This window comes from Gallinula chloropus (assembly GCF_964237585.1).
Source record: "Gallinula chloropus genome assembly, chromosome: 32".
Lineage (NCBI taxonomy): Eukaryota > Metazoa > Chordata > Aves > Gruiformes > Rallidae > Gallinula > Gallinula chloropus.
This window is the reverse complement of record NC_140117.1, coordinates 112,527-139,566: the sequence shown is the minus strand read 5'-3', so window position 1 is coordinate 139,566 and position 27,040 is coordinate 112,527. Positions and strand designations below refer to the sequence as shown.

Below are 27,040 nucleotides of genomic sequence, written 5' to 3'. Positions count from 1 at the left end.
GTGCAAGGGGCGTGTGTTAGTGCAAGGGGGGTGATAGTGCAAGGGGGTGTGTGTGCTAGTGCAAGGGGGGGTGTGAGCGCTAGTGCAAGGGGCGTGTGTTAGTGCAAGGGGGGTGATAGTGCAAGGGGGGTGTGCTAGTGCAAGGGGGGTGATAGTGCAAGCGCTTGGTCAGTGCAAGGGGCTGTATGCTAGTGCAAGGGAGGTGTGCTAGTGCAAGGGGCCGTGCAAGCGCTAGTGCAAGGGGCTGTGTGCTGGGGCAAGGGGGGCTGTGCTAGTGCAAGGGTGTATGCTTGCACTAGTGCAAGAGGCCATGTGCTAGTGCAAGGGGGCTGTGCTAGTACAAGGGGCATGTGTTAGTGCAAGGGGGGTGGTGCTAGTGCAAGGGGGGATGATAGTGCAATGGAGGGTGGTGCTATTGCAAGGGGCTGTGTGCTGGGGCATGGGGCCCTGTGCTAGTGCAAGGGGCCATGCGCTAGTGCAAGGGGGTTGAGTTAGTGTGAGGGGTTGTGTGTGCACTGGTGCAAGGGGCTGTGTGCTGGGGCAAGAGGGGTGCGCTAGTGCAAGGGGGGTGTGGATAGTGCAAGGGGGGTGTGATAGTGCAAGGGAGTGTGTGTGCACTAGTGCAAGGGGAGGTGTGCTGGGGCAAGGGGCTGTGTGCTGGGGCAAGGGGCCGTGTGCTAGTGCAAGGGGCTCTGTGTGCTAGTGCAAGGGGCTGTGTGTGCACTAGCGCAAGGGGCTGTGTGCTGGGGCTGTGCACTAGTGCAAGGGGCTGTGCATGGGGCACAGGGCTGTGTGCTAGTGCAAGGGGTCATGTGCTAGTGCAAGGGGGCGTGTGAGCGCTAGTGCAATGGGCCGTGGCGTTGTGCAAGGGGGGTGAGCTAGTGTGAGGGGTTGTGTGTGCACTAGTGCAAGGGGCTGTGTGCTGGGGCAAGAGGGGTGCGCTAGTGCAAGGGGCTGTGCAAGGGGCTGTGTGTGGGACACCCTCCCTCACCTTCACCCCCACCTACCCTCGCACCCCATGCCCTCACCCCCACCCTCATCCTCCCTCAACCCCCCCCACCTTCACCCACCCTCACCCCCACCCTGGCCCCCCCACTCTCCCTCATCCCCCACTCACACCCTCACCCCCTCAACCCCCCCACCCTCACCCCCCTGCCCTTGTCCCCTTGCCCCCACACTCCCCCCCACTCTCACCCCCTCATCCTCACCCTCCACCCCCCACCCTCACCCCCCTCAACCCCCCACCCTCACCCCCTGCCCTCATCCCCTTGCCCCCACCTCACCCCCCTTCACCCCCCATCCTCACCCCCCACTCTCACCCTCCCTCACCCACCCCCCCACCCTCACCCCCTCAACCACCCCATCCTCATCCCACTTCACCCCCCCACCCCCCCACCCCTCAACCCCCCCACCCTCACCCCCCTGCCCTTGTCCCCTTGCCCCCACCCTCACCCCCCTCAACCCCCCACCCTCACCCCCCTTCACCCCCCCACCCTCAACCCCCCACCCTCCCTCACCCACCCCCCACACCCTCACCCCCTTCACCCCCCCACCCTCACCCCCCTGCCCTCGTCCCCTTGCCCCCACCCTCACCGCCCTCAACCCCCCACCCTCACCCCCCTTCACCCCCCCACCCTCATCCCCTTGCCCCCACCCTCACCCCCCATCCTCACCCCCCCCACCCTCCCTCACCCCCCCCACACCCTCACCCCCCTCAACCCCCCACCCTCACCCCCCTTCACCCCCCCACCCTCACCCCCTTGTCCTCATCCCCTTGCCCCCACCCTCACCCCCCACCCTTACCCCCCCCACAGAGCCCCCCACAGAGCCCCCCCCCGAGCCCCCCGCGCACACCCTGGCCGAGGTGCTGTTCTGCCAGCCGGCGATGCCCTCGCTGGGCCTGGCCCTGACCTTCGACAACGACCAACTCTTCTGGTTCGACTTCCCCGCTCCCAATGGACCCCCCGGCTGCCCGACCTCCCCCCTTGGCCCCCCAACCTGGAGACCCCCACTGAGCTCCTCCAGGACTCCAAGGTGTGCCAGGACCTGCGCCGCACCCTCACCGAGATGGTCACCGGCATCCTGCCCGAGTCAAAGGGTGGGTGACACCTTGGGTGGACCCCTGTGCCCACCACGTGCCACCACCTGGCACCATCGTGCCTTTAACGGGGTCCTTCCATGTTAAAGGGGGGGTTAATTAACTGGGGAGGGTCCTTCCTCTCTTAATTGGGCCCAGTTGATGGGTCATCCTGTACGTGGTGGGCCCAGTTGATGGGTCATCCCAACCCCATGGTCGTGGAGATCCCAACCCGATGGTCCTGGAGATCCCAACCCCCAATGGTCCTGGAGATCCCAACCAGCAATGGTTCTGGAGATCCCAACCCCATGGTCCTGGAGATCCCAACCTCATGATCCTGGAGATCCCAACCAGCAATGATCCTGGAGATCCCAACCCCCAATGGTCCTGGAGATCCCAACCAGCAATGGTCCTGGAGATCCCAACCACCGGTGGTCCTGGAGATCCCAACCACCGGTGGTCCTGGAGATCCCAACCACCTGTGGTCCTGGAGATCCCAACCACCTGTGGTCCTGGAGATCCCAACCAGCAATGGTTCTGGAGATCCCAACCAGCAATGGTTCTGGAGATCCCAACCTCACGATCCTGGAGATCCCAACCCCCAGTGGTCCTGGAGATCCCAACCCCCAATGGTCCTGGAGATCCCACCCAGCAATGGTCCTGGAGATCCCAACCACTGGTGGTCCTGGAGATCCCAACCCCATGGTCCTGGAGATCCCAACCCCCAATGGTCCTGGAGATCCCAACCACTGGTGGTCATGGAGATCCCAACCCCCAATGGTCCTGGAGATCCCAACCCCATGGTCCTTGAAATTCCAACCCCACTGTCCTGGAGATCCCAACCACTGGTGGTCCTGGTGATCCCAAACCCATGGTACTGGAGATCCAACCCCCCAATGGTCCAGGAGATTCCAACCCCACGATCCTGGAGATCCCAACCAGCAGTGGTCCTGGGGATCCCAACCACCGGTGGTCCTGGGGATCCCAACCACCGGTGGTCCTGGAGATCCCAACCACTGGTGGTCCTGGAGATCCCAACCCTATGGTCCTGGAGATCCCAACCACTGGTGGTCCTGGAGATCCCAACCACTGGTGGTCCTGGGGATCCCAACCACTGGTGGTCCAGGAGATTCCAACCAGCAATGGTCCTGGAGATCCCAACCGCATGGTCCTGGAGATCCCAACCCCATGGTCCTGGGGATCCCAACCACTGGTGGTCCAGGAGATCCCAAACAGCAATGGGTCTGGAGATCCCAACCCCATGGTCCTGGACACCATCCCATGTGTCGGGGTGACCCTGCTCTGGCAGAGGATCGGACTGTGTGATCTCCAGAGGTCACTCCCATCCCACCACCATACTGGGATCCTGTCCTGCCACCCAGTTTGGAGCGCTCCTGACCATCACACAGGCTGGGGATGAAGGGATGGAGAGCGGAGAAGGACTTGGATGGAGAGGACAAGGGGTTGGGGGATGGTTTTGGGCTAAAAAAGGGCAGATTTGGGTCTAGCTTAGAAGGTGGAATTCTTGCCTGAGGGGGTGAGGGTGCTGAGACACTTGGCCAAGAGGTGGGGGATGCCCATCCCGGAGGTCCAGCGGGATGGAGCTTGGGGTGAGGCTGTCCCCACTGAGGGATGCGCTGACCTTCAGAGGTCCTTCAGAGGTTCCTTCTCCCCCCCCCCACTCCCCACCCCAAACCCATCCTCTGACTGGTCCTTTCCCACCCCATCCCCTCTCCAGGCGTCCCGGTGGCCGACGTCTTCCCGCTGCAGCCGCCGGCGCTGGGGGTACCCAACACCTTGGTGTGTATGGTTGGCAACGTCTTCCCGCCATCGGTGGAGATCAGGCTGGCAGCTGGACGGGGTCCCCATCACCCAGGGGGTCACCCAAACCCACTACACCCCCACCAACGACCTGTCCTTCACCCGCTTCTCCTACCTACCCGTGACACCCGCCGCTGGGGACATCTACACCTGCGTCGTCACCCGCGAAGGGGACAACGCCTCCGTTATTGCCTACTGGGGTGAGAAGAGGGGGGTGGGACTGGGATGGGGGGGCTGCTGGTGGTGGCCCCCCCACCCCCCATCCTCATCTCCCCCCCCCCCCTCTTCTTCTGTAGTACCCCAGAACCCCGAACCCTCTGAGGAGCTGGAGACGGCGCTGTGCGGAGCCGCCATGACTCTGGGCATCCTCCTGGGGCTCCTGGGTGTCACCATGATCCTGATGGGGCGACGGGGCACCCAAGGTATGGGTGGGATGTTGGGGTGCACACCCTCCCCTCCTCCCCCCCCCCCAACCTTAAGGGGTTGGGAGGACTGTCACCAACACCCCTTTTTTGTGTGTCACCCCCCCCCTCCCCCCCAGATTGAGCGCAGGATGGTGCAGAGGCTGGAGCCGCTCAGTGCAGGAGTGATAACAGCTGGGTGAGGGGGAGGGGAGGGGGGAATAATCCCCCTCCCTTCCCCCCCACCCCACCCCAATTAAATTGTTGCTGTGCCCCCGTGGCCTTGTCTGTCCCCCACCCTGCGCTGTGGTGGCTTCTCCGCTGTCTGATGTTGGGGTTCAGATGGATTGTACCCCCAAAGAGTCGTCCCCAGGGGCTGTGCCTCAGTTTCCCCACTGCCAGGGGGGAGGTGGCCATGGGGAGGACATGGTGGTGGCTTCTCCACTGTCTGGTATTGGGGTTCAGCTGGATTCTTCCCCCAAAGAGTCATCCCGAGGAGCTGTGCCTCAGTGTCCCCATGGCCAAAGGATGGGAAGGACAGGAGGTGGCCATGGGGATGACATGGTGGTGGCGGCTTCTCCACTCTTTGGTATTGGGGTTCAGCTGGTTCACTCTCCAAAGACTCATCCCCAGGAGCTGTGCCTCAGTTTCCCCACTGCCAGAGAGGAGGTGGCCATGAGGAAGACATGCTGGTGGCTTCTCCACTGTCTGGTATTGGGGTTCAGCTGGATTCTTTCCCCAAAGACCTGTCTCCAGGAGCTGTGCCTCAGTTTCCCCACTGCCAAAAAGCAGGAGGTGACCACAGGGGGACATGCTGGTGGCTTCTCTGCTGTCTGGTATTGGGGTTCAGCTAGATTGTACCCCCAAAGAGTCATCCCCAGGGGCTGTGCCTCAGTTTCCCCACTGCCAGAGGGGAGGTAGCCATGGGGAGGACATGGTGGTGGCTTCTCCACTGTCTGGTATTGGGGTTCAGCTGGATTCTTTCCCCAAAGACCTGTCCCCAGGAGCTGTGCCTCAGTTTCCCTATGGCCAAAGGATGGGAAGGACAGGAGGTGGCCATGGGGACGACATGGTGGTGGCGGCTTCTCCACTCTCTGGTATTGGGGTTCAGCTGGTTCACTCTCCAAAGACTCATCCCCAGGAGCTGTGCCTCAGTTTCCCCACTGCCAAAAAGCAGGAGGTGACCACAGGGGGACATGGTGGTGGCTTCTCTGCTGTCTGATATTGGGGTTCAGCTGGATTCTTCCCCCAAAGAGTCATCCCCAGGGGCTGTGCCTCAGTTTCCCCACTGCCAGAGGGGAGGTGGCCATGGGGAGGACATGGTGGTGGCTCCTCTGCTGTCTGGTATTGGGGTTCAACAGTATTCCCACCCCCAAAAGCCATACCCAAGAGTCGTGCCTCAGTTTCCCCATTGAGAAGGAGCAAGTGGGATTCCCCCACGGTGCCAAGCCCAGCCCAGCCCTGGGGCACAGTCCGCTCAGGGGTGAAGCCCTGGGGATGAGCCAGGAGGAGGAGGAGGAGGAAGATGATGATGATGAGGAGGAGAGGGAGGAGGAGAAGGACAGGGGGAGGGAGGAGGAGAGGAGGAGGAGGACAGGGAGGAGAGGGAGGAGGAGGAGAGGAGGAGGAGGAGGAGAAGAGGGAAAGGGAGGAGAAGAGGAGGAGGGACAGAGGCCAAGCCTGGGTGCCGCAGGGAGAAGCCGGACCCGGATGCACCCACACCCACTGGCACCCATGTGGGTGCTGGGGGTGCTGGTGCTGAGCTCCCAGGGGGCAGGTAGGACATGAGGGGGACACAGCGGATTTTGGGGGGGGGGGGTGGGATCCAAGCCCTGAGGGTCCCTGCCCACCCCCATATCCCCCTCCTAGGTGCCTTCCTGGTGCAGGTGGCCAGCACCTGCCCGCTGGCGGCCAACGGCTCCGCGCTGGGCTTCGGCCTCACCCTCCTCTTCAACAAGAACCCTCTGGTCTGCTACAACCTCAGCACCCAGCGCCTTGTCCCCTGCGACTGGGGGCTCCTGCACCCCGTTGCCACCCAACTGGCTGCCACCCTCAGCAATGACACAGCCTGGGTGCAGCGCGTGGACGCCCGGCGCCGGGCGTGCAGCGACCTGGCCCCCCGGCTCCGGGACCAGACGGTGACGTGGCGGAGTGAGACCTGCGGCGCACGGGGAGGAGTGGGGTGGGGGTGGGGGACGTGGGGTGGGGACATGGTGTGGGGTGTTGCATGGGGATGTCACATGGGGACGTCACATGGGGACGTGGCGTGGGGCGTCGTACAGGGACATGGTGTGGGGTGTTGCATGGGGACGTGGCTTGGGGACATGGCATGGGGGCATCACATGGGGACGTGGTGTGGGGCGTTGCATGGGGACATGGCGTGGGGATGTGGCATGGGGATGTGGCACGGGGACGTGGCGTGGGGACATGGCATGGGGACATCACATGGGGACGTGGTGTGGGGCGTTACATGGGGACATCACATGGGGACATGGCGTGGGGTGTCACGCAGGGACATGGCGTGGGGACATCACATGGGGATGTGGCGTGGGGATGTGGCACAGGGACGTGGCGTGGGGACATGGCATGGGGACGTTGCACAGGGACATGGTGTGGGGTGTCACATGGGGATGTGGCATGGGGACATGGCATGGGGACATGGCGTGGGGTGTCACACGGGGACATGGCGTGGGGATGTCGCACGGGGACTTGGCATGGGGTGTCGCGCAGGGACATGGCATAGGGACGTGGCTTGGGGACACGGCATGGGGACATCACATGGGGACGTGGCGTGGGGATGTGGCACAGGGATGTGGCGTGGGGACATGGCATGGGGAGGTTGCACAGGGACATGGTGTGGGGTGTCACATGGGGATGTGGCATGGGGACGTGGCATGGGGTGCTGCACAGGGACATCGCATGGGGACATGGCATGAGGTGTCACATGGGGACGTGGCGTGGGGATGTGGCACGAGGACGTGGCGTGGGGACATGGCATGGGGACGTCGCACAGGGACATGGTGTGGGGTGTCACATGGGGATGTTGAACAGGGATGTGGCGTGGGGCATCACATGGGGACATGGTGTGTGGACGTGGCATGGGGACGTCACATGGGGATGTCGCATGGGGATGTGGTGTGGGGTGTCACACGTGGACATGGTGAGGGGACATCCCATGGGGACATAGTGTGGGGATGTCATATGGGGACATGGCATGGAGACGTTGCATGGGGACACGGTGTGAGGTGTCGCGTGGGGACGTCACATGGGGACATGGCGTGGGGACATTGCATGGGGACCTGGCATGGGGACATCACAGAGGGACATCACACAGGGACATCATGTGGGGACATGGTGTGGGGATGTCACATGGGGACATCGCATGGGGACGTGGCATGGGGTGTCGCGTGGGGTGTTGAGTGGGGACGTTGCATGGGGACACTGCGACGCTGACTGTCCCCTCCCCATCTCAGCTCCACCCCAAGCCCGCATCGTCCCTGTCCCCCTCCCCAACGTCCCCAACGCCATCCTCCTCACGTGCCACGTCTGGGGCTTCTACCCCCCCGAGGTGACCGTCGTCTGGCTGCACAACGGGGACACGGTGGCCACCGGTGACACCGCCAAGCTCCTGCCCAACGGCGACCGGACCTACCAGGTGAAGGTGACCTTGACAGTCACCCCCAAGCCTGGGGACACCTTCACCTGCTCGGTGCAGCACACCAGCCTGGACCGGCCCCTCCAGGAGCACTGGGGTGAGGATGGGTGGTGGGGACGTGGCACTGGGACACCCGGGTCCCCAAAGGCTCAGTGTGGCTGCTCTGTCCCCGCAGGTCTCAGCTTGTCCCCAGGGTTGACGGTGAAGGTGGCTGTAGCTGCGGTGACAATGACCCTGGGGCTGGTGGCCTTCGCTGCTGGCACCTTCAGCTACTGCCGCCCGGCTCCGTGTGAGGGACACGTGTGGGGGTGCGTGTGTGCGGCGCGTGGGGGACACGGCACCCCTGAACCAGGGGTGTCCCTAATTCGTCTTGTTATGGCTGCCAGGTCCTGGTCCTGGATCTCATCCCAGGCTTGGTCCTGGTCCTAATTCTGGTCCTGATTCTTATCCTGGTCCTGTTCCTGGTTCATGTCCTGGTCCTGGTCCATGTCCTGGTCCTGGTTGTGGTTCCAGTCCTGATCCTGGTCCTCCTAATCCTGGTCCTGGTTTATGTCCTGGTCCTGGTCTTTATTCTGGTTCCTGTTCTGGTTCTGGTACTGGTCCTGGTCCCAATCCCGGTTCTGGTTCTGGCCCCAGTCTTGGTCCTAGTTTATGTCCTGGTCCTGGTCCATGTCCTGGTCCTAGTCCTCCTAATCCTGGTTTATGTCCTGGTCCTGGTTCTGGTTCTGGTCCTTATCCTGCTTCTTGTCCTGGTCCTGGTTCAGTTCCTGGTCCCAATCCTAGTCCTGGTTGTGATCCCAGTCCTGGTACTGGTTCCAATCCTGGTCCTGGTCCATGTCCTGGTCCTGGTCCCAGTACTGATCCTGGTCCTGCTAATAATCCTGGTCCTGGTTCATGTTCTGGTCCTGGTCCTTATCCTGCTTCCTGTCCTGGTTCTGGTTCTGGTCCTTATCCTGCTTCTTGCCCTGGTCCTGGTTCAGTTCCTTGTCCCAATCCTGGTCCTGGTTGTGGTCCCAGCCCTGGTACTGGTCCCAATCCTGGTCCTGGTCCATGTCCTGGTCCTAGTCCCAGTACTGATCCTGGTCCTTCTAATAATCCTGGTCCTGGTTCATGTTCTGGTCCTGGTCCTTATCCTGCTTCCTGTCCTGGTCCTGGTTCTGGTCCTGGTCCTTATCTTGCTTCCTGTCCTGGTCCTGGTTCTGGTTCTGCTCCTTATCCTGCTTCCTGTCCTGGTCCTGGTTCAGTTCCTTGTCCCAATCCTGGTCCTGGTTGTGGTCCCAGTCCCGTTCCTGGTTTAGTTCCTGGTACCAGTCCTGGTCCTTATCCTGGTTCCTGTCCTGGTCCAAATCCTGGTCCTGGTTGTGGTCCCAGTCCTTGGTCTGGTGCCAGTCCTGGTCCTGGTTGTGTTTCCAGTCCTGGTTCTGGTCCTGGTTGCGGTCCCAGTTCTGTTCCTGATTCAGTTCCTGGTTTCAGTTCTGGTCCTGGTTGTGGTCCCAGTCCTGTTCCTGGTTCAGTTCCTGGTCCCAGTACTGGTCCCCATGCTGGCCCCTGTCCTGGTCCTGGTTGTGGTCCCAGTCCTGTTCAGTACCCGGTCCCAGTCCTGGTCCTGGTCCCCAGCATAGTCCCAGTCCTGGTCCTGGTTCTGGTCCTGATCCTGGTCCTGGTCCTGGTCCTGGTCCTGATCCTGGTCCTGGTCCTGATCCTGTGTGACCACAGCCGTGAGCTCCCAGCCCTGGGGCAGAACCCCCCCATCCTCCATGACACCCCCCACCCACAGCAGATGAGGGGCTCAGGGTGCTGGGACATCCCCCCCCCCTCCAGACCCAGCCTGGGGGTCTCAGTTGGGAGGGGGACGGACGGACGGACGGACGGACAGACATGACACACACCCCGCCCCCCCCCCCCCAGTAAAAACATTTGTGACCCCCCCATCCCTGAGTGACTTCACCCATGGTGACCCCTCATGGGCGGGGGTCCGAACTTCCAGTGCTCCCAGTTTGGAGACAGAGGGGTTACTGGGAAGGGGGGGGAGGGAGGGCTTAACGCTACCCGCGGAAGCGCGTGGTGGGGGGGGTGGGTGGTGGTGACAGGGACACACACACAGGTGTACCCCAGGGGTACAGCCAGCCCAGACACCTGGGTCCTCACCCTGGTTTTTGGGGGGGTGTCCCAGCGGGGTCTCCATGGGCCGGTGACCCCTGTCATGGGGGTGACAGTGAGGGGACAAGCTGTGGTGGCACCCGGCCGCCATGCTATGTCCCGCTGGCGGCAGCCCGCAGGCCTTCCTGCTCCGGCAACCAGTGACGTCTGTCTAGGCCCAGCCCGTATTGGGTGTCCCATGGCCACCCCCCCACCCTCCCACAGTGGGGTGCGGGGTACAGGGTGCTGGGGCCGGGTTGTGGGGTGCAGGCGGGTGGCCGGGGGGCAGACAGAGAGCGGCTGGACACCCCCAGGCCCACCCCACCATGCTGGTGCTGCTGGGCCTGGCCCTGGGTGCCCAGGGGGCAGGTGGGGCTGCGCAGAGTTGGGGGGGGGGGGGCAATGGGGGTGATTGGGGTTGGGGGTGGGTGGGGGGTGTGTCCTGTGGGACCCCAGGGGTAGTTTGGGTGGGGGCTCAGCTCCGCGGGACCCCAGGGGTGGTTTGGGGGGGGGCTCAGCTCCGCGGGACCCCAGGGAAGGTTTGGGGTGGGGGGGCTCAGCCCGTGGGATCCCAGGAATGTTTGGGGAGGTGCTCATCCCCAGGGGTGGTTTAAGGGGGGGGCTCAGCCCTGTGGGACCCCAGGGATTTTTGGGGGGGGCTCAGCCCCGTGGGACCCCAGGGAGGTTTGGGGGGGGGCTCAGCCCTGTGGGACCCCAGGGATGGTTTGGGGGGGGCTCAGCCCTGCGGGACCCCAGAGATGGTTTGGGGGGGGCTCAGCCCCGTGGGACCCCAGGAGTGGTTTGGGGGTGCTCAGCCACATGGGACCCCAGGGATGTTTGGGGGTGGATTCAGCCCCACGGGACCCCAGGGAGGTTTGGGGGGAGGCTCAGTCCTGTGGGACCTCGGGGATGTTTGGGAGGGGGCTCAGCTCTGTGGGACCCCAGGGATGTTTGGGGGGGGCTCAGCTCTGTGGGACCCCAGGGATGTTTGGGGGGAGGGGCTCAGCCCCGTGGGACCCCAGGGATGGTTTGGGGGGGGCTCAGCCCCTTGGGACCCCAGAGATTTTTGGGAGGAGCTCAGCCCTGTTGTGCCCCGGGGTGGTTTGGGGTTGCTCAGCCACATGGGACCCCAGGGATTTTGGGGGGACTCAGACCTGTGGGACACCAGGGATGTTTGTGTGGGGGCTCAGCCCTGTGGGACCCCAAGAGTGGTTTGGGGGGGGCTCAGCCCTGCAGGACCCCAGGGATGTTTGAGGGGGGGTTCAGCCCTGTGGGACCCCAGGGGTGTTTGGGGGAGGCTCAGCCCTGTGGGACCCCAGGGATGGTTTGGGGGGGGGGGCTCAGCTCTGTGGGACCCCAGGGATGTTTGGGGGGGGCTCAGCCCTGTGGGACCCCAGGGATGGTTTGGGGGGGGGGCTCAGCTCTGCAGGACCCCAGGGATGTTTGGGGGGGGCTCAGCCCTGTGGGACCCCAGGGATTTTTGTGGGGGGGGCTCAGCTCTGTGGGACCCCAGGGATGTTTGGGGGGGGCTCAGCCCCTTGGGACCCTGGGGTGGTTTGGGGTTGCTCAGCCCTGTGGGACCCCAGGGATGTTTGGGGGGGGGCTCAGCCCTGTGGGACCCCAGGGATTTTTGGGGAGGGGGGCTCAGCTCTGTGGGACCCCAGGGATGTTTGGGGGGGGCTCAGCCCTGTGGGACCCCAGGGATTTTTGTGGGGGGGGCTCAGCTCTGTGGGACCCCAGGGATGTTTGGGGGGGGCTCAGCCCCTTGGGACCCTGGGGTGGTTTGGGGTTGCTCAGCCACATGGGACCCCAGGGATTTTGGGGGCACTCAGACCTGTGGGACCCCACGGATGTTTGGGTGGGGCCTCAGCCCTGTGGGACCCCAGGGATGTTTGGGGGGAGGGGGGGCTCAGTCCTGTGGGACCCCGGGGTGGTTTGGGGGGGGCTCAGTCCTGTGGGACCCCAGGAATTTTTGGGAGGTGGGCTCAGCCCTGTTGGACCCCAGGGATGTTGGGGGGGTGGTGGGGCTCTGCCCCGAGGTAGCTGGGTGGCCACATGGGGAGGGTTTGGAAGGGGGGTCAGTTCATGGATGATGGGTGACACCAGGGGGACCCCTGGACACTTTGGGGGGGGGGGGGGGGGGTTGGGGATTGACCTAAGTGTATGTGTGAGGGGATACGGGGAACAGGGATGGATGGGGGTGGAGAGAGGTGGATGGAGGGATGGGGAGGGAAGGAGGGATGGATGGATGGATGGATGGATGGAGGGAGGGAGGGAGGGAGGGAGGGAGGGAGGGAGGGAGGGAGGGAGGGAGGGATGATGGATGGAGGGAGGGATGGATGATGGATGGATGGATGGATGGATGGATGGATGGATGGATGGATGATGGGATGGAGGGATGGAAAGGGATGGAGGGATATGGATGGATGAGGGATGGGGAGGGATGGAGGTGGTTGAGGATGAATGGAAGGACGGGGATGGATGGGAATCAGCAGATGAGACATGTGGAGGGATGAGGACAGATAGACACGGATGAGGGGGTGGCAGGGATGGACAGAGGCTTCCGGGAGGACAATACTGACCCCCGTGTCCCCCTCCTAGGTGCCTTCCTGATGCACGTGGCCAGCACCTGCCCGCTGGCGGCCAACGGCTCCACCCTGGGCTTCGACTTCACCATCGTCTTCAACAAGAACCCTCTGGTCTGCTACAACCCTGGCACCCAGCGCCTTGTCCCCTGCGACTGGGGGCTCCTGCGCCCCGTTGCCATCAAACTGGCCGCCCTCCTCAACAACGAGAGCGCCGTGTTGCAGCGCGTGGATGCCCGGCGCCGGGCGTGCAGCGACCTGGCCCCCCGGTTCCGGGCCCAGACGGTGACGCGGAGGAGTGAGACCTGCGGCGCACGGGGAGGAGTTGGGGGGGGACGTGGCATGGGGACATGGTGTGGGGTGTCACGTGGGGACGTGGCGTGGGGACGTCGCATGGGGATGTGGTGTGGGGATGTGGTGTGGGGACGTGGCGTGGGGACATGGCGTGGGGATGTCGCATGGGGACGTCGCACAGGGACATCACACGGGGACGTGGCGTGGGGCGTCACGTGGGGATGTCACATGGGGATGTGATGTGGGGACATGGCGTGGGGACATGGCGTGGGGATGTCGCATGGGGACGTCGCACAGGGACATCACATGGGGACGTGGCGTGGGGCGTCACGTGGGGATGTCACACGGGGATGTGATGTGGGGACATGGCGTGGGGACATGGCGTGGGGATGTCGCATGGGGACGTCGCACAGGGACATCACACGGGGACGTGGCGTGGGGCGTCACGTGGGGATGTCACATGGGGATGTGATGTGGGGACATGGCGTGGGGACATGGCGTGGGGATGTCGCATGGGGACGTCACACAGGGACATCACACGGGGACGTGGCGTGGGGCGTCACGTGGGGATGTCACACGGGGATGTGATGTGGGGACATGGCGTGGGGACATGGCGTGGGGATGTCGCATGGGGACGTCACACAGGGACATCACACGGGGACGTGGCGTGGGGCGTCACGTGGGGATGTCACACGGGGATGTGATGTGGGGACATGGCGTGGGGCGTCATGTGGGGCATCGCGTGGGGCATCGCATGGGGGACGTGGCGTGGGGCGTCACACAAGGACGTGGTGTGGGGCATCGTGTGGGGTGTTACACGGGGACGTGGTGTGGGGACATGGCATGGGGTAACACACAGGGACGTGGCGTGGGGACGTGGCATGGGGCGTCGTGCGGGGCATCGCACGGGGACGTGGCGTGGGGTGGCGCTCAGGGATGTCACACGGGGACGTGGCGTGGGGACGTGGCGTGGGGAGTCACGTGGGGCAAAGCACAGGGACATTAAACGGGGACATTGCACGGGGACGTGGCGTGGGGATGTGGCATGGGGCATTGTGTGGGGTGCCACACGGCGATGTGGCATGGGGATGTGGCGTGGGGTGACACACAGGGATGTCACACAGGGATGTGGTGTGGGGCAATGCACAGGGACATCGCACGGGGATATGGTGTGGGGACATGGCATAGGGTGTCACACAAGGGATGTGGCATGAGGTGGGGGTTACATTGGGGGGGGGGGCATTTCTGGGGGGGGACAGCGCATTGGGATGCTGCACGGTGACCTCGCAGGGGGACAACACATAGGGTGGGGAGGGGGCTCACTGACCACCCCCCCCCTTCCTCCCCGCTCCAGCCCCACCCCAAGCCCTCATCATCCCCTCCAAGATGGGCAACGCCCGGGCACCCGTCCTCCTCACATGCCACGTCTGGGGCTTCTACCCCGCCGAGGTGACCGTCATCTGGCTGCACAACGGGGACATCGTGGGCCCCGGTGAGCACCCCCCCATCTCCGCCGTCCCCAACGGTGACTGGACCTACCAGACGCAGGTGACCTTGATGGTGGCTCCGGTGGCTGGGGACACCTTCACGTGCTCGGTGCAACACGCCAGCCTGGACCAGCCCCTCCTGGAGGACTGGAGTGAGTTGGGGTGGCAGGGGACACACAGATGGGACAGCCACGCGGACGCCTGCGTCCTCACCGCGTCACTGCTCGTCCTCACCGTGTCCCCACAGGTCCCGGCTTGTCCCCAGCGTTGACGTTGAAGGTGGCTGCAGCCACGGTGCTGATGGTGTTGGGGCTCAGCTTGTTCATCATCGGCGTCTACCAGTACAGGGCCAGGCCACCAGCACCGGGTGAGTGGTTGGGGTGACCCTGGGATGGGGACAGTGGCCTCGGGTGTGACATAGACCCTCCTCACCCTCTCTACTCCCTCTTGCAGGTTACACTCCTCTCCCTGGAGACAACTACCCTGCAGGTAACGGCACATCCACCCCAGCCCTGCCTCCTGTCCCCAAGGGCCATGTCACCCCTTCTGACACCCCGTGTCCCCCCTCAGGCAGCATCTGAGGACTCCCAGGACCGCGACCTCCTGGCCACAATGGCCACCCCCTGCCAACGTCACGGGGGTGACACTGTGGCCCCCACAATAAAGGTGCTGAGTGACACTGGGGTGGTTTGGTGTGTGGCACTTGTGATGTCCCACTGAGGGGACACAGACACATGATGTGGCATGAGCAGGCAGGGCAGGGGGGATGAGGTGCACTGGGCATGAGGGACACTGGGCACGAGGGACACTGATCACAAGTGATGCTGGACACAGGGACACTGGGCACAAGTGATGCTGGACATGGGGACACTGGGCATGAGGGACACTGGGCACAAGTGATGCTGGACACAGGGACACTGGGCACAAGTGATGCTGGGCACAAGGACATTGGACACAAGGGACACCAGGCACAAGTGATGCTGGACACGGGGACACTGGGCACGAGGGGCACCGGGCACAAGTGATGCTGGACATGGGGACACTGGGCACGAGGGACACTGGGCACAAGTGGTGCCAGACATGGGGACACCGGGCATGAGGGACACTGGGCACAAGTGGTGCCAGACATGGGGACACCGGGCATGAGGGGCACCGGGCACAAGTGATGCTGGGCACAAGGACATTGGACACAAGGGACACCAGGCACAAGTGATGCTGGACACGGGGACACTGGGCACGAGGGGCACCGGGCACAAGTGATGCTGGACACAAGGGACATGGAGTACAAGCAGTGCTGGGCATGAGTGATCCTGGGTGACCAAGATGGCATCACAGGGGACACTGGGCACGAGCGGTGTCGGGCACACGCCATGCCTGGTACAAGGGGTGCCAGGCACAGGAGATGCTGGGCATGAGGACACTGGGCACAGGGGACACTGGGCACATGTGATGCTGGGCAGGGGGGACACTGGGCACACGTGATGCTGGGCACAAGGACACTGGGCACAAGGGACACCGGGCACACGCCATGCCAGACATGAAGGACACCGGGCACAGGCAATGCTGGGCACAAGGACACCGGGCACAAAGGGACATTGGACACATGTGATGCCAGGCAGGAGGGACACTGGGCACAGGCAGTGTCAGGCACGGGGACACTGGGCACAGGGGACACTGGGCACATGTGATGCTGGGCACAAAGACACTGGGCACCAGGGACACCGGGCACATGCCATGCTGGGTATGAGGACACCAGGCACAGGCAGTGCCAGGCATGAGGACACTGGACACAAGGGACACTGGGCATGAGGGACACCAGGCACAGGTGATGCTGGGCACAAGGACACTGGGCACGAGGGACACTGGGCACATGCCATGCCAGGCATGGGGGACACAGGCCACAGGCAATGCTGGGCACGAGGACACTGGGCACAAGGGACACTGGGCACGAGTGACACTGGGCACTGGGAGTGCTGGGTCAAGGACATTGGGCACAAGGGACATGGGGAGAGACCATGCTTGGCATGAGGGACACTGGGGACTGGTGATGCCAGGCACAAGGACACTGGGCACATGCCATGCTGGGCATGAGGACACTGAGCACAAGGGACCACTGGGCACATGCCATGCTGGGCACGAGCACACTGGGCATGAGGGACACTGGGCACTGGTGATGCCAGGCACAAGGACACTGGGCACAGGAAATGCTGGGCACAAGGACTTTGGGCACAAGAGACACTGGGCACAAGGGACACTGGGCACTGGTGATGCCAGGCACAAGGACACTGCGTACAGGAAATGCTGGGCACAAGGACTCTGGGCACAAGGACACTGGGCACGAGGAACACTGGACACTGGTGATGCCAGGCACAAGGACACTGGGCACAAGGGACACCGGGCACTGGTGATGCCAGGCACAAGGACACTGGGCATGAGGGACACTGGGCACTGGTGATGCCAGGCACAAGGACACTGGGTACAGGAAATGCTGGGCACAAGGACTCTGGGCACAAGAGACACTGGGCACGAGGGACACTGGGCACTGGTGATGCCAGGCACAAGGACACTGGGCACAAGGACACTGGGCACAAGGGACACTGGGCATGAGGGGTGCTGGGCATGTGGACACTGGACACGAGGGACATGGGGACAGACCATGCCAGGCCCAAGGCACGTTGGGCACAGGTGATGGTGGGCACAACCAACCAGGGGCACAAGGGACACCGGGGGCAAGGGACACCGGGGGCGAGGGACAGCAGGGGCAAGGGACACCCCCTCCCAAAGCCTGGGGGTTGCCCACGCTCCCTGGGAGGTTTTTACCCTTGTCCCATCTGTTTCACCCCCAAACCCCCAGGGTGTCAGAGCCGGGTGTGGGGAGCCACAGGGGGGCAGACGCCTGGGTCCCCCCCGGAACAGGCAGGTCTGGGGGTCTCGGGGTGCCCTGGGGGATGGGGCCGAGAGCGGGGCCGGTCTGGGGTGTGGGGGGGAGGGAAGAACCGCGACTTGGGGAGACCCAGGGGTGACCCCAGGCTGGGGGATACGGCCAAGTGGGGCCGTGGGGGGGGGGTCTGGGACCCTGAGGAGGGGTGGGGAGGCGGCTGAGCGGCCCCATGGAGCGTCCCGGGCCGAGGGTACGGGGTGGGGGGGGGGTGGGGTGGGGCTGTACCCGCCCTTCCCCCCCCCACGCGCTGCTTTCGGCGCTTTCGCTTTCACTTCTAAACTGGACGGAAGGGATCTGCCCGGCTCCCGGTGACGTCAGAGGCTTCTCGGGCTGCTATTGGTGGATGGGTGTAAGGGCAGCCAATCGCGGGGCTCGGGGCGGGGCTGGCAGCGCGGTCTGTCCGGGAGCGGGGTTCGTTCTGCGCGTTTGGCTCATCCGGAGCTGGAGCGGAGCGATGGGGCCGGGTCGGGCGCTGGGTTTGGGGCTGTTGCTGGGGCTCCTCGGCTGGGCATCCGGTGGTGAGTGCGGGTGGGGACCTGGAGCCCTTTCTCTGGGCTCCGGGAACCCCCCCGGACCCCCTTTCCCGGGCTCCGGGGACACCCCCCCCCCCCGCACCCCCCTTTCCCGGGCTCCGGGGATTCCCCCCCGCACCCCCCTTTCCCTGGGCTCCGGGACCCTCCCCGGTCCCCCTTTCCCGGGCTCCGGGAACCCTCCCGGACCCCCTTTCCCGGGCTCCGGGGATTTCCCCCCCTCCCCCCCCCCCGCTCCCCCCTTTCCCCGGGCTCCGGGACCCTCCCCCTCCCCCCCCCCCCCGCTCCCCCCTTTCCCCGGGCTCCGGGACCCTCCCCCCCCCGCACCCCCCTTTCCCCGGGCTCGGGGACCCTTTCCCCGCACCCCCCTTTCCCCGGGCTCCGGGACCCTCCCCCCCACCCCCGCTCCCCCATTTTCCCCGGGCTCCGGGACCCTCCCTCCCTCCCCCCGCTCCCCCCTTTCCCCGGGCTCCGGGACCCTCCCCCCCTCCCCTCGCTCCCCCCTTTCCCCGGGCTCCGGGACCCTCCCCCCCTCCCCTCGCTCCCCCCTTTCCCCGGGCTCCGGGACCCTCCCCCCCTCCCCTCGCTCCCCCCTTTCCCCGGGCTCCGGGACTCTCCCCCCCTCCCCTCGCTCCCCCCTTTCCCCGGGCTCCGGGACCCTCCCCCCCTCCCCTCGCTCCCCCCTTTCCCCGGGCTCCGGGACCCGCCCCTCCCCCCCGCTCCCCATTTTCCCCGGGTTCCAGGACCCTCCCCCCCTCCCCCCACCGCTCCCCCTTTGCCCGGGCTCCGGGACCCCACCGCTCCCCCTTTGCCCGGGCTCCGCGACCCTCCCCCCCACCTCCTTTCCTGGGCACCGGGACCCCTTCTACGGGACAGCGGGAGCCCCCTCGGAACGCTCCCCTCCCCCTTCCCCACCCCCTGTTCCGCTTTCGCCTTCCCCCCTCTAACTCCCCCCCCCGCTTCCCATCTGCTTCACATTGGGACACCCCTGCTCCTCCCCCCCATCACTGACACCGGGGCACCCACCGGTCTCCCCTTCCCAGGAAGGGAAACCCCCTCCTGGACACATCTCGCTGCCCCAACAGTCCCATCCCCCCCTGCCCCGAGGGTCCCCCCACCCCTCACTGGGACATGGGTCCCTGCCCCCCCCCCCCACCCCTCACTGTGCCCCGTGTCCCTACAGAGCCCCATTCTCTGCGCTACTTCTATGTCGGGGTGTCAGAGCCCAGCCTGGGGGTGCCCGAGTTTGTGTACGTGGGGTACGTGGACGGGAACCTCATTGTGCGCTACGACAGCAAGAACAGGAGCGCGGTGCCCCGGGCAGACTGGATGAAGAACAACCTGGACCAACAGTACTGGGACCGGCAGACCCAGGGCGGACGGAACTGGCAGCAGGGTTTCCGTGTGGACCTGGAGACGCTGCGGCAGCGCTACAACCAGAGCAGGGGTGAGTGTGGGCTGGGACGGGAGAGCTCCCACCCCCCTCAGAAGCCCCTTCCCTGCCCCACGCTGCTGCCCTGGCCTGTGCCCACCCTGCCCTGCCCGGTGCCACTGTCAGCAGGTTCCCAGGGTGAGGGGGTGTCTTGACCCAGAGCTGGGGAGGCCCCCCAAACCCAGCACAACCCAGTGCCCAGCACCCCAGCCCAGGCCTGGCTGCCACATCCCACCCCTCACTGTCCCCATGGCAGGGGAGAACCCCCAAAACAGAGGGGCTCCTACACCATGTTCCAGCCTCGCCCCTCCCATTCCTATGGTGCTTTGTATTTCCCCACCCCAGAGCCAGAGGGGTTCCCCCACCCCATCCCTGCCCCCCCACCCCAGAGCCAGAGGGGCTCCCCCAATCCTATCCCTGCTCCCCCCACCCTATCCCTGCTCCCCCCCGAGCCAGAGGGGCTCCCACACCCATCACTGTGCCCCCCACCCCAGAGCCAGAGGGGCTTCCCCAACCCATCCCATTCCCCCCCACCCCAGAGCCAGAGGGGCTCCCCCAACCCATCCCTGTCCCCCCTGCCCCATCCCAGAGCCAGAGGGGCTCCCCCAACCCATCCCTATCGCCCCCCAGAGCCAGAGGGGTCCCCCAACCCTTCCCTGTAACCCCACCCCAGAGCCAGAGGGGCTCCCCCAACCCCTCCCCATCCCTCCCCACCCCAGAGCCAGAGGGGCTCCCCCAACCCATCCCTGTCCCCACCCAACACAGAGCCAGAGGGGCTCCCCCAACCCATCCATGTGCCCCCCACCCCAGAGCCAGAGGGGCTCCCCCAACCCCCCCCGTCTCCCACCCACCCCACAGCCAGAGGGGCTCCCCCAACCCATCCCCGTCCCCCCCCACCCCAGAGCCAGAGGGTCACCCCCAACCCTTCCCTGTCCCCCCCCCCAACACAGAGCCAGAGGGGTCCCCCAACCCTTCCCTGTCCCACCCCACCCCAGGGCCAGAGGGGCTCCCCAAACCAATCCCTGTACCCCCCACCCCAGAGCCAGAGGGGTCCCCCAACCCTTCCCTGTCCTCGCCCCCCCCAGAGCCAGAGGGGCTCCCCCAACCAATCCCTGTGCCTCCCCCCCCAGAGCCAGAGGGGCTCCCCCAACCAATCCCTGTGCCCCCACCCCCCCCCCAGAGCCAGAGGGGCTCCCCTACCCCATCCCTATCACCCCCCAGAGCCAGAGGGGCTCCCCTACCCCATCCCTGCCCCCTCCCCCCAGAGCCAGAGGGGCTCCCCCACCCCATCTCTATCGCCCCCCAGAGCCAGAGGGGTCCCCCAACCCTTCCCTGTACCCCCCACCCCAGAGCCAGAGGGGCTCCCCCAACCCCCCCCCCATCCCTCCCCACCCCAGAGCCAGAGGGGCTCCCCCAACCCCCCCATCCCCCCCCCCCCCCCGCCCAGGGCCAGAGGAGCTCCCCTACCCCATCCCTGCCCCCTCCCCCCAGGGCCAGAGGGGCTCCCCTACCCCATCCCTGCCCCCCCCAGAGCCAGAGGGGCTCCCCTACCCCATCCCTGCCCCCTCCCCCCCCAGGGCCAGAGGGGCTCCCCTACCCCATCCCTGCCCCCTCCCCCCCCCAGGGCCAGAGGGGCTCCCCTACCCCATCCCTGCCCCCTCCCCCCCCAGGGCCAGAGGGGCTCCCCTACCCCATCCCTGCCCCCTCCCCCCCCAGGGCCAGAGGGGCTCCCCTACCCCATCCCTGCCCCCTCCCCCCCCAGGGCCAGAGGGGCTCCCCTACCCCATCCCTGCCCCCTCCCCCCCCAGGGCCAGAGGGGCTCCCCTACCCCATCCCTGCCCCCTCCCCCCCCAGGGCCAGAGGGGCTCCCCTACCCCATCCCTGCCCCCTCCCCCCCCAGGGCCAGAGGGGCTCCCCTGCCCCCTCCCCCCCCAGGGCCAGAGGGGCTCCCCTGCCCCCTCCCCCCCCAGGGCCAGAGGGGCTCCCCTGCCCCCTCCCCCCCCAGGGCCAGAGGGGCTCCCCTGCCCCCTCCCCCCCCAGGGCCAGAGGGGCTCCCCTGCCCCCTCCCCCCCCAGGGCCAGAGGGGCTCCCCTACCCCATCCCTGCCCCCTCCCCCAGAGCCAGAGGGGCTCCCCTACCCCATCCCTGCCCCCTCCCCCCCCAGAGCCAGAGGGGCTCCCCTACCCCATCCCTGCCCCCTCCCCCCCCAGAGCCAGAGGGGCTCCCCTACCCCATCCCTGCCCCCCCCCCAGAGCCAGAGGGGCTCCCCTACCCCATCCCTGCCCCCTCCCCCAGAGCCAGAGGGGCTCCCCCACCCCATCCCTGCCCCCCCCCCCAGGGCCAGAGGGGCTCCCCCACCCCATCCCTACCCCCACCCCCAGGGCCAGAGGGGCTCCCCTACCCCATCCCTGCCCCACCCCCAGGGCCAGAGGGGCTCCCCTACCCCATCCCTGCCCCCTCCCCCAGAGCCAGAGGGGCTCCCCTACCCCATCCCTGCCCCCCCCCCCAGGGCCAGAGGGGCTCCCCCACCCCATCCCTGCCCCCCCCCCCAGGGCCAGAGGGGCTCCCCCACCCCATCCCTGCCCCCCCACAGAGCCAGAGGGGCTCCCCCAACCCATCCCACCTCCTGTCCCTGCCCCCACAACAGTCAGGTCCCTGTCCCATCCCCTTGCTGTCCCAGGGTGCGTGGGGCTGGGTGCCAGCCCACCCATGCCCTGGGCACAGGGGGTCTGTGTCACAGCTCTGTGTGACACCCCGAGTTCTGTGGGCCCTGGGCAGGGTGGGGGCAGCTCTTGTGTCGGTGCCCAATTCCCTTGGGGCTCACACAGGGCTGGAGTGGGGGTGCTGCTGGGGGCCTTGCCCCCCTCAAGGCCCAGGGCTGCAGCAGCCCCTCAGCCCCGTCTCCCTGGTCGTGTTCCAGGGGCTCACACACGGCAGTACATGTACGGCTGTGACCTCCTGGAGGATGGTACCATCAGGGGGTATCGGCAGGATGCCTACGATGGGAGGGACTTCATTGCCTTCGACATGGACACGATGACGTTCACTGCGGCAGATGCAGCAGCACAAATCACCAAGAGGAACTGGGAGGCGGACGGGACTGAAGCTGAGCGCTGGAAGCACTACCTGGAGAACACCTGCCCTGAGTGGCTGAGGAAATACGTGAGCTATGGGCAGGCCGTGCTGGAGAGGAAAGGTGAGGGGAGATGGGGAGCCTGGGGAGGGGCCAGCGTGGATGTGTGTGCCAGCCCTCACTGCCACCCCCTCCCCAGAGCCCCCCACGGTCCGAGTGTTGAAGAAGGAGACCCAGGGGATCCTGACCTTGCACTGCCGCGCTTACGGCTTCTACCCACGGCCCATCACCATCAGCTGGCTGAAGGACGGTGAGGTCAGGGACCAGGAGACCCAGTGGGGCAGCATCGTGCCCAACAGCGACGGCACCTACTACACCTGGGTGTCCATCGAGGCCCCTCCTGGGGAGCAGGACAAGTACCGGTGCCGTGTGGAGCACGCCAGCCTGACAAGCCAGGGATCTTTGCGTGGGGTGAGTCTGGTGGCCTTGGGCACGTGGAGGGGTGGGCTGGGGTGTTCCCCTTCCCCTCCTCACAAGCCCTGCTCATCCTCAGAGCCGGAGTCCAACTCATCGACCAACGTGCTGTGGGTGGTCATTGGTGTCCTGGCTGCCATCATCATCATCACTGGCATCATTGGATTCTTTGTGATCCAGAAGCGCAGATCAGGTAAAGCCCCAGGGTGTGGTAGGACGGCAGAGCCTGGGGGGCTGTCAGGGACTGTGGGCACCAGCCACAGCGCTCTGGGGAGCCCCCGAGCCTGAGGGTGAGGTGCAGTGGATGCTGATGCCTCTTTCTCTCTGCAGGGGCTACAGGCTATGGCAAGGCACCAAGTGAGTACCAGGGTCAGGTCTGGCTCCAGCCACTGCCCAGTGCCAGGGTGGCCTCCTGATTCTGGTTTCTGGCTGCTGCTGGTGTTACCCCATCCCCCTTCCTCTCTGTGCCACCCCTCTTGACAGTCCCATAGTGGGGACGTATGGCAGAGGGGGTGTCTCCCCTTCAGTGCTTGTGGTGCCATCCTGCTCTGCTGCAGCGTGGCCACGGCTCCTGGCACGTGCACTGAGCCTGCAGCGAGCACAGGGCTGGCAGCTCATGGTTCTTTCTCCCTCACAGGCAAAGACGGGGTGACTGGCATCCCAACCGGTACGTTGTGGGGCCGGGGTGGTGGATGGGGCAGCCCCAGCTCTCTGTGCTCCCCATGGAACCCATGGCCTGAGCGACTTCAGGCTGGGGAGGGGGATGTGGAGACCCCCAGAGCAGAGTGCTGGGGACAGGGAGGTGGCCCTGGGTGACCCTGCTTCTCCCTTGTGTCCTTGCAGCTTAACTGCTCCAGGAAGGTCTGGTGGGGAGTGCTGGATGTGGGCCCTGCTCTCCCACCGGCTGCACGCAGAGGTGCTGATGCAGAGAGCTGATGATGCTGCGCCTGCCCACGCTGCTGTGCTGGTGGCTGGGGACACGCTTCGTTTGCAATGCTTTGATAATTGGGCAATTAGTTTTTTACCAATGTTTTAGTTTTCAGGTTGAAAGTGATCATTTTGTTTGATTTCATGATATTTAATAATGCTGAGTAGCTTGATATGGCTGTAGCTTGAGACAGGTAACTGTCATGAATCAAGTAATGAGTGAATTAATACATGAGAATTAATTAGCTGTCAGGGAGAGAAGGACCAGGGGGTGTTGGGTGACTGTGACACTCCATGAGCCAGCTGTGTGCCCGGGTGGCCAGGAAAGCCAACGGCATCCTGGTTTGTATCAAAAATATGTGGCCAGTTTGGGGAGGTGATTGTGTCCCTGTGCTGGGCACTGGTGAGGCCGCGGCTCGAGTGCTGGGTCCAGTTCTGGGCTCCTGACCATAGGAAGGACATGGAGGTCCTGGAACAAGTGCAGAGAAGGGCAACCAGGCTGGGGAGGGGACTGGAGAGCAAATCCTGTGAGGAGTGGAGGGAATAGGACTGGAACAGGGCCTTGAGCAGGGTCAGGGACTGGATGGTCCTGGAACAGGGGCCTTGAGCAGGGTCAGGGCCTGGATCAGGCCTGGAGCCAGTTCAGGGCCTGGGATGCGTGAGGAACAGGGGCCTAGGACAGGGTCAGGGCCTGGGATGGGCCTGGAACAGCGTCAGGGCCTGAACAGGAGCCTCCTGCCCAGGGAGGTGCTGAGTCCCAGCCCCTGGGTGTGTTTAACAGCCGGGGAGATGAGGGGCTCAGGGAGATGGTTTGGCACAGGACAGGAACCACTGGACTCGATGGGCTCAAAGGGCGTTTCCAACCGTGTGACTCTCTGATACAGCTCTAATCCAAGGAGAATCTGTGTGTTTTGAGCACAGTAGAATCGTCTGTAGCCGCGTGAGCTGGTTCCTTAGAGCAGCGACACAGTTTAACCCTAATGGGGGAACAGCCTTGAGGATACCAAGGTGAAGATAGGGGAGGAATAATTAGTGAGACCAATGGCCAATTAAGAGACAGGGAGCATTAGGGGTGAGGGGTTCGTGTGTGCAGCAATGGGGTTGTGAGACTCTGGAGGAAACCGTGAAGAGGATTCGCTGAGGGGGAGGAGGATGTCCAGCCTTCGTCCCTGAAGCCCCCCTGAGTGTCCCTGGGCACACACTATCTGGCAGCAGGTTCTGTAAATGAGTTTCTGTACATAATTTGCATACCCCCGGCCTTTTCTTACATGTTCTGTCCCCTGTGTGTGGTCAGTGTGTGTCCAGAGGGGGAGGGTTTGTTTACAGGGCGCGGACACTGGAGGAGCGATGCCGCCCTGTCTGCCTGGCGCTGCAATAAAGGGTCCCTGCGGAACAGCCCCCGAGGCTGCTGAGTTTTGATTGCGGCTTTTGGAGGGTTCAGAGCCCGGGGGAAGGGGCCGAGAGCGGGGCCGGGCTGGGGGTGGAGGAGGAACTGGGACTTGGGGGAGCTGAGGGGTGTCCCCAGGGTGGGGGATACGGGCGAAGTGGGGCCGGGTGGGGGATGTCTGGGGCTCTGGGGAGGGGTTGGGTTGGGGCTGAGGGCTGGGCGTCCCGGTGGGGGGTCCCGGGCTGAGGTTACGGGGGGGGGGCTGTGCCCGCCCTTTCCCCCTCTCCCGCGCTGCTTTCGGCGCTTTCGCTTTCACTTCTCACCTGCAGAGACGGGATCTGCCCGGCGCCTGGTGACGTCAGAGGTTTCTCGGGCTGCTATTGGTGGAAGGGTGTTGGCGCAGCCAATGGCGGGGCTCGGAGTGTGGCTCGGTCGGCGCGTTGGCCTCATCCGGCCCCGGAGCGGAGCAGGGGGAGATGTTCTCAGTCAGAACACCTCAGCTCTCAGGAGAGTCCCCCCCACTGTGGCAGAGACCCTGAACATGTCCCTGGGCTGTGGACATGGAGGTTGAGGCCTGGGCAGAGCCCCGTCACGAAGGTGTCCAAGGGCCGCGGCCCTGGGGAGCATCAACACCAGGACCAAGGAGACCAGGGGGCTGAAATTGGAGAGGCTCGGGTAGACCTGGGGTGGGAAGGGCCTGTGGGACATGGGGACAGAGACACACGGACGGGTGGGCTCAGGATGGATGTGGTCTACCTAGACTTCAGCAAAGCCTTTGACACTGTCTCCCACGGTATTCTCCTGCAGAAGCTGGCAGCCCGTGGCTTGGATGGGTACACCCTGGGCTGGGTAAGGAGCTGGCTGGAGGGCCGGGCTCAGAGAGTGGTAGTAAATGGAGTTAAATCCAGCTGGCGACCGGTCACGAGTGGTGTTCCCCAGGGGTCGGTGCTGGGGCCTGTCCTCTTCAATATCTTTATTGATGACCTAGATGAGGGCATTGAGTGCACCCTCAGTAAGTTTACAGATGACACTAAACTGGCTGGGAGTGTGGATCTGTCTGGGGGTAGCGAGGCCCTACAGAGGGATCTGGACAGGCTGGAGAGCTGGGCTGAAGCCAATGGCATGAGGTTCAACAAGAGCAAATGCCAAGTCCTGCACTTTGGCCACAACAACCCCAGGCAGTGCTATAGGCTTGGGGCGGAGTGGCTGGAGGACTGTGTGGAGGAAATGGACCTGGGGCTACTGATTGATGCCCAGCTGAACATGAGCCAACAGTGTGCGCGGGTGGCCAAGAAGGCCAACGGCATCCTGGCTTGCATCGAAAATAGTGTTACTAGTAGGAACAGGGAGGTGGTTGTCCCCCTGTACTCAGCACTTGTGAGGCCGCATCTCGAGTACTGTGTTCAGTTTTGGGCCCCTCACTACAGGAAAGACATTGAGGCCCTGGAACGCGTTCAGAGGAGGGCTACTAAGCTGGTGAGGGATCTGGAACACAGGCCTTACGAGGAGCGGCTGAGGGAGCTGGGATTGTTCAGCCTGGAGAAGAGGAGGCTCAGGGGAGACCTTATAGCTCTCTATAACTTCCTGAAGGGAGGTTGTAGTGAGCTGGGGGTCGGCCTCTTCTCCCGTGTAGACAGCGACAGAACTAGAGGGAATGGTATCAAGCTGCACCAGGGGAGGTTCAGGCTGGACATTAGGAAGCACTACTTCTTGGAAAGGGTAGTCAGGCACTGGAATGCACTGCCCAGGGAGGTGGTGGAGTCACCGACCCTGGGGGTGTTCAAGGAAAGACTGGATGTTGTATTGAGGGACATGGT

The 27,040-nt window shown here is 64.7% G+C and overlaps 5 protein-coding genes and 1 pseudogene across 6 annotated transcripts in view; 5 read left to right on the top strand and 1 right to left on the bottom strand.

Moving 5' to 3' along the window:
* Nucleotides 1–4,572, top strand: part of LOC311202822 (class II histocompatibility antigen, M alpha chain) — a gene marked incomplete at its 5' end in the record, with an annotated part of 6,191 nt that extends 1,619 nt beyond the window's left edge. The window contains 6 exon segments of the mRNA XM_084277472.1: nucleotides 1,815–1,946; nucleotides 1,949–2,098; nucleotides 3,816–3,919; nucleotides 3,921–4,098; nucleotides 4,195–4,320; nucleotides 4,440–4,572. Of these exon segments, the coding sequence (XP_084133598.1) occupies nucleotides 1,815–1,946; nucleotides 1,949–2,098; nucleotides 3,816–3,919; nucleotides 3,921–4,098; nucleotides 4,195–4,320; nucleotides 4,440–4,444 (695 nt within the window). The 3' untranslated portion in view covers nucleotides 4,445–4,572.
* The window catches only part of LOC311202908 (butyrophilin subfamily 1 member A1-like), a 197,971-nt pseudogene that overhangs the window by 142,977 nt on the left and 27,954 nt on the right, over nucleotides 1–27,040 (bottom strand). The gene's annotated exons all lie outside the window — the stretch shown is intronic.
* Nucleotides 4,452–8,481, top strand: LOC311202821 (class II histocompatibility antigen, M beta 1 chain-like; the record flags this gene model as incomplete). Its single annotated transcript, XM_084277471.1, has 5 exons — nucleotides 4,452–4,498; nucleotides 5,292–5,479; nucleotides 6,169–6,450; nucleotides 7,773–8,051; nucleotides 8,130–8,481. 5 exons carry the CDS (start codon nucleotides 4,452–4,454, stop codon nucleotides 8,381–8,383), a joined length of 1,050 nt encoding a protein of 349 aa, XP_084133597.1. The 3' UTR covers nucleotides 8,384–8,481.
* On the top strand, nucleotides 8,441–10,269 carry LOC311202820 (uncharacterized protein; the record flags this gene model as incomplete). Its single annotated transcript, XM_084277470.1, has 4 exons — nucleotides 8,441–8,448; nucleotides 8,591–8,808; nucleotides 8,935–9,748; nucleotides 10,227–10,269. The coding sequence occupies 4 exons, from the start codon at nucleotides 8,441–8,443 to the stop codon at nucleotides 10,267–10,269; spliced, it is 1,083 nt and encodes a 360-aa protein (XP_084133596.1).
* Nucleotides 12,496–15,138, top strand: LOC311202793 (HLA class II histocompatibility antigen, DM beta chain). The gene is made up of 5 exons (XM_084277445.1): nucleotides 12,496–12,976; nucleotides 14,327–14,611; nucleotides 14,707–14,826; nucleotides 14,913–14,948; nucleotides 15,030–15,138. Exons 1-5 carry the CDS (start codon nucleotides 12,643–12,645, stop codon nucleotides 15,038–15,040), a joined length of 786 nt encoding a protein of 261 aa, XP_084133571.1. The 5' UTR covers nucleotides 12,496–12,642; the 3' UTR covers nucleotides 15,041–15,138.
* LOC311202776 (class I histocompatibility antigen, F10 alpha chain-like) lies at nucleotides 17,815–25,234 on the top strand. The gene is given in 9 exon segments (XM_084277413.1): nucleotides 17,815–17,918; nucleotides 19,114–19,377; nucleotides 22,283–22,558; nucleotides 22,635–22,880; nucleotides 22,883–22,906; nucleotides 22,989–23,102; nucleotides 23,240–23,266; nucleotides 23,547–23,576; nucleotides 23,753–25,234. Coding segments are annotated over 9 exon segments (1,050 nt in total). The 5' UTR covers nucleotides 17,815–17,854; the 3' UTR covers nucleotides 23,758–25,234.